The sequence below is a fragment of the Grampus griseus genome, assembly GCF_964374135.1.
Source record: "Grampus griseus genome assembly, chromosome: 20".
In the NCBI taxonomy this organism is placed as follows: domain Eukaryota; kingdom Metazoa; phylum Chordata; class Mammalia; order Artiodactyla; family Delphinidae; genus Grampus; species Grampus griseus.
The window spans coordinates 40162385-40168384 of NC_139014.1; the positions used below are offsets into that span (position 1 = coordinate 40162385).

General features: G+C 51.1%; 1 protein-coding gene across 2 annotated transcripts in view; it reads left to right on the forward strand.

The window, feature by feature from the left end:
* PIGL (phosphatidylinositol glycan anchor biosynthesis class L) overlaps positions 1 to 6000 on the forward strand; it is a 53990-nt gene extending 47990 nt beyond the window's left edge. Inside the window, exons 5-7 of one of the 2 annotated variants that reach the window (XM_082678233.1) lie at positions 1073 to 1104; positions 2557 to 2690; positions 5065 to 5290. In XM_082678233.1, the coding sequence (XP_082534359.1) occupies positions 1073 to 1104; positions 2557 to 2690; positions 5065 to 5163 (265 nt within the window). In that variant the 3' untranslated portion in view covers positions 5164 to 5290. Of the gene's footprint in view, positions 1 to 1072; positions 1105 to 2556; positions 2691 to 5064 lie in introns of both variants that reach the window. The other variant, XM_082678234.1, reaches the window with a different exon arrangement.

Genomic DNA, 6000 nt, shown 5'->3' on the forward strand with positions numbered 1-6000 from the left:
ATCTGTTCTCAGGCTCTGCGGGTGTGTGTGTGTGTGTGTGTGTGTGTGTGTGTGTGTGTGTGTGTGTGTGTGTGTGTGTGTGTGTGTCAGGCCTGTAAGTTCATCCGTTCCCTCAGGCTCTGCGGGTGTGTGTGTGTGTGTGTCAGGCCTGTAAGTTCATCCGTTCCCTCAGGCTCTGCGGGGGTGTGTGTGTGTGTGTGTGTGTCAGGCCTGTAAGTTCATCCGTTCCCTCAGGCTCTGCGGGTGTGTGTGTGTGTGTGTGTGTGTGTGTGTGTGTGTGTGTGTGTGGCCTGTAAGTTCATCCATTCCCTCAGGCTCTGCGGGTGTGTGTGTGTGTCAGGCCTGTAAGTTCATCCGTTCTCAGGCTCTGCGGGTGTGTGTGTGTGTGTGTGTGTGTGTGTGTGTGTGTGTGTGTGTGTCAGGCCTGTAAGTTCATCCGTTTCCTCCCAGCTTCTCATCTTTAACTCCTGCTCTGGGGAATCTCTTCCAGATGAGTGCGTATGTCTGTGTGTTGGTGGATGAGTGCGTGTGTCTGTGTGTTGGTGCGGGGAGGGGACTCCCCATGCCTCCATCCCTCAGCTTTCAAAACAACAAGTTCATTGCTGGTGGACCCACCTCACCCCTCCTCTTAAGGCAGTGAGCACAGAAGGGCCTCTACGGTCAGAAGGGGTGGGGCAGGGTGTCAAATAGGAGAAAGGGGCATCAGAGAGGAAACACCAATTAACATTTTCAATATTCTCCACCACTCTCACATCTCAATTTCAAAAGAGAAAAACTTCACAGAGTCCACTGTCCTTACCTTCCTATCTGTTGGGCAAAGCTTGGACCAGGGCACTTCATAAGCCACTGGCCACCTCCGGATCGGCTGACCTTGGGTAAGGGACCCACCCTGGCCCCTTCAGCTGTAGCCAAAGGTGTGGAATCCAGGGAATCTATATGGTGACTTGTGCTCAAGAAACTGCCTAGAAACCAACAGTGGAGGGACCCCAGGGTGGGGCAGGCGTGGCCCTGAAGGCCCTGCCTGTTAGCTGCAGAGGGATGCTCACTGTCACCTGTCCTTTCCCTCCTCCAGGACCCTGCACGCACAAGGGAAGTTACCTAAAGGTAAGGCCTGTCCCTCCTGTAAAAGGTCACCGTTACCATCCCTCTAGGGTGAAACTGGTAAGTATACAGAGAGCTGCCCTCAGCCAGGCCGGGCAGGGCGGGGGTCGGGGGATGCAGGCCCACACTCTCCTGACTCAGCTCAGCGTGCCTGTCACGGCGGGTCCCCAGGTCTCGAAATCAGGTTGTATCCACTGGGAAGTATCCTCCGGGTGTGAGGGAGGAGCGTGCAGTCGGGGTTCTCCAGAGAAACAGAACCAAACAGGACACACAGATAGATAGCTATGGTGGTATGTGCACTTATATACATACATATAAAATAAGGAATTGGCTCACATGATTACGGAGGTTGAGAGATCTCGGGATCCACCGTCGGCAAGCCGGGGGCCCAGGAGAGCTGGGGCGTCACTCAGCCTGAGTCCAGAGGCCTGAGAACGGGGGAGCCGAGGGTGTGGATCTCAGTCTCGGGGCAGAAGACCGATGTCCTGCTCTGCAGTCAGACAGACAGGAATGGATCCTCCCTTCCTCCACCTTCTGTTCTGTCCGGGCCCTCAATGGATTGGGTGAGGCCCACCCATGCTGGGGAAGCCTTCTGCTTTACCAAGTCATCCAATTCAAACGTGAAACACAGACACACCCAGAAACAACGTTTAGCCAAGTATCTGAGCACCCAGGACCCAGTCGGGTTGACACAGGAAGTTAACCTCCCCCGTAGGCCTTGCCCCTCACCTGCCTGGTTTCTCCCTGGCCAGGTCTGTTCCGCCTCTGGTATCCTTTCAGGATGTCCACCGAAACTCACACCCATCCCCCAGTTAACTGGCCAGGCTGTGGGTGACGCATGGGTGCTGGACGGGTCTGAAACTCTTCCCAACTCACAGGAAGACGTCTGACCCGCTTGGCCAGCTTCTGTGCGACACCCCCTAACCTCCCTGAGCTGGTTTCTGTCACGATGTGCACCCTCACAGGAGAACCCTGGGGATGGAATGATGGCCTTTCTGGCTGGCAGTGCCACGGGGGCTTCGGAACATGACCCTAGTGTGTTTGATCCTTGTATCAACCCTGGGAAACAGGCCGGTCCCACACTCATGACCAACACCATCATACAGATGGGGAAACTGAGGCTCAGAGAGGTGAAAGGACTTCCCCAAGCCCATCAGTTCTTTAGTGACGAGCAGGAACCAGGTCTCTGGCCTCCCAGGACAGAAATCCTGTCTGCATCCCCTCTCCCTGGGCCTCGACCCCAGCCTCTAGCAGCCGACCCTTCCCTGCTGGGGGCACAGAGCAGGTAGAGGGCGGCCGTCAGGTGTTCTGGGGCCCTTTCACCCTTTTTATCTGTGAGAATGATGGGCAAAGAGCAGCTCTGCTGACACTGCCCTGCCCTGAGCCCGGAGCAAGGGGTGGGCACCCAGGAAGATCTGCCTGAGGCAGCAAGTCTCCGCTCTGCCCGCCCCCCAGGGTGCTCAGTGCTCACGCTTCAGTCTGTGAACCTGCTGCGCAAGTACCTGTCGCTGCTGGACCTGCCCTGCTCCCTGCTGTGTGCCCGCGATGCCCTCTTCGTGCTCAGTCGCCGAGAGGCGGCCCAGGCCCAGGTGAGGACCGCCCCGCCACCCCCGCGCTCCCCCCCAGGTCTGCGCCCCGTCCCTGGCTCTTCAAAGCCCCTCACCGAGGCCTTCCACAGCAGTTCTGTCCCCAGAGCTGGCCCGCAGCCAGACCCTGGGAGCCGCAGACCAGGGACTTGCACATTTTCTTCTGATTATAGAAATAATATGTGCTGGAAAAAAGGCAATTAACAATACAGGCTCAGTGTAGAAAATCTGGAAATACAGAAGAGAAGAAACCCCACTGCCTGCAAGCCCACCCCTCAGGGGTAGCCACTCTTGACAGTATATGCGCCCTCCATGAAGAGTATTCATGCACAGGCATTTAGAGCGGGGGACACAGAGCCTGCTTATTGGAAACCTACTTTAGCAACATCACGACCATTTTCTCCAGGGTTATTAGGTGTTCACATTGTAACGTCTGCCTGTGTTCCATGGCATGGGCGCACCATAAAATAGGTCACACACCCCTTACGGCTGGACATCTCGATTTGCCGGTTTTTCCCTGCTACACGTGGACCAGTGCTCCCAGCTTGAGCCAAGAGGAACTCAGACCTGCCAGGAGCCTCTGTAAAGAGCCACTGGGGCTGACCACGGGTTGCCGGCTGAGGAGTCAGGCCCGGCGAGGCCCTCCTGGTGAAGACTCTTGGTGGTCGGTGGGGCAGGTGGTCTGAGAGGCTGCTGAGGAGTTCTAGCCTTGACCCTTTCCATTTCTGCTATCCAAGTGGAAAGGTTCAAAGGCTAGAACCCATGTTGAGCCGTTAAATGACATAGGTGTGTAAATGGCTATCATTTTCTGGGAAGCAACAGTAGTAAATATCAGAAGTCTTCCCAGAAGTTGTACTTACCTTCTGAAGTTCTTAATACGTTAAGTAGACACAAGCGGGTTGCAGAGCAATATATCAATAAATCTATACTTTCTCTGACCCACTAATTTTTATTTCCAGAATTTTATCCTAAAGAAATAAAGTTGTGTCCAGAGACTGATGTACAAGAATGTTCACTAGTATAATTTATGAGGCCCAAAAAAGGAGCTAAGATTATTTAGCAGGTGAATGATATGGTACTATATAATCAGAAAAATCATAGTTTTGAAACACACGTAGTGAAAATGTTCCAAAAGTAGGGAGGAAATAGAAACAATTTTGATATTTTGCAGTATTCCTTTGAAATTTTTGAACGAAAATAGGAAGAAAAGCTTGTAAAAAGCCAAACTGGCCATAAATATATAATTACTGTAAGCGCCCATCTTATTGAGTGGGTGCTGCAGCCACTGAAAGACGAGGGAATCTATAAAATTGGCCACCTGGGCAGCAGGATGTGGGAAGCCCCTGTGACTCGGAATCTCTCACAAGTAGACAAGTGTGTTTGGACCACAGAGTTCCTATCTTCCCTCAACGTTTTTCTAAAATGAGCCTTTTATTCTCACTATGGTCTTCAAAACTGAAACATTATTCTGTGAGTTCACACATCCATTTTGTTTCTGAAAGTCATTTTTATTTAAAAATTTTAGTTGTACTTCCTGTTGAAACCATGCTATGTAATATTTTGCCTGAATATGGTGATAATTCTCTTTATCAACTTAAAGCTTGCAGGCATCACAGGGGTGTTTACATCCCTAAGCCACGGATGTTCCAATAGTGAATATAAAATGAGTTTTTTACGTAGAGGTTTGCAATGATATTAGCTTAGATTATAAGCATTAATTATGGTACTTAGAGAAAAACAGGAACCATTTATATAGGTTACATCTAGTTAAATCAGTTGTTATGATCTATTCTGTTTAAAGACTGAGCTACACTGGATCTGAATAACAGGATAACGTTTCCCCCACTGCATGGCAGGGAGAGCCAGTACATATGGGTACTATTCCTTTTCTTCATCTTCTAAGAGTGACTGTAATTACCCAGCTTGGCTAATCCATAGGCGTCTGGGCACAAAACAGCCCTATACGAGTTATATATGCAGGGTAGTGGAGCCAGGGATTAAGAATGTAGGCTCCACAGTCAACCAGATGGCTCTGGGTTCGATCTCAGCTTTACTCCCTACTTGCTATTTGAGACTGATGAATCAGTTTCCTCATCTGTTAAAAAAAAAAAAAAAGCAATAATAATAGTCCTTTACTCACAGGGTTGTTAAACTGAGGTAGTGCTCGGCTGCATCAGCATCCTCTGCTGTTATCCCATCGGGTATCAGGAGACGGGAGGGGGAGTCCAATCCAGAGGGGTTCGAAGGGCACAGCAGAAGCCAGATCAGGCCATAGCTTGCAGTATGTGGGTGGGAGGAGGCCTGAAGGAGAGGAAGCAGAGTGAAAACAACCAACCACCGGCGCCAGCACTCACGACCGGTCCTCTGATTCTTCCAGAGAGCCATGTCCTGCCACCGCAGCCAGCTGCTCTGGTTCCGCCACCTCTACGTGCTCTTCTCCCGGTACATGAGAATCAACTCTCTGCACTTCCTCTGAGCCAGGAAGGGCTCTCAGACCCAAGGAACAGAGAGAAAAATGGCCAGGGAGCCCAGGGTGTGTCTGGAGCGGCTCATCTCCCTGAGACAAGGAGATCCCAGCATAAGACTGAGTCCCGGCCCCTCTCCTCCAAGCTGCCCGGCCTCTAAGGAAAGGGAGGCCCTGCAGGCCACCGGGCTGTCCAGAATTGAGCTTCTTCCTGTGGGGAGCAAATCCACAACCACCGGAACACACACCACCCGAGGACAACAGCCACCCTGCCAGCTTCTCAAGCTCTTGTGCAAAACAGTTTACATAAAGCACAATGTATGTCAACCCCCTAACAAAGACACGCAATTGTCGTAAATGAATGTAAAGTGCTCTGAAATCCCTTCTTAAATGCAATGTATTTTTACGTTGTTTCCAAAGCAGCCTCATCAGACATAAACACACACAAAAGAATGGTCTAGGGCTTCCTTGGTGGTGCAGTGGTTAGGAATCCGCCTGCCAATGCAGGGGACGCAGGTTCGAGCCCTGGTCCGGGAAGATCCCACATGCCGCGGAGCAACTAAGTCCGTGCGCCATACCTACTGAGCCTGTGCTCTGGAGCCCATGCGTCTAGAGCCCGTGCTCCACAACAAGAGAAGCCACCACAATGAGAAGCCCACGCAGCACAGCAAAAAGTGGCCCCCGCTCGCCTCAACTAGAGAAAAGCCCAGTGCAGCAACAAAGACCCAGTGCAGACAAATTAATTAATTAAATAAATTAATTAATTTAAAAAAAGAAGAATGCTCTATACTGAATTAGTTCAACCATAATTCCTTGGATTTATCTTCGTGGCCTACATATCAGATTTGA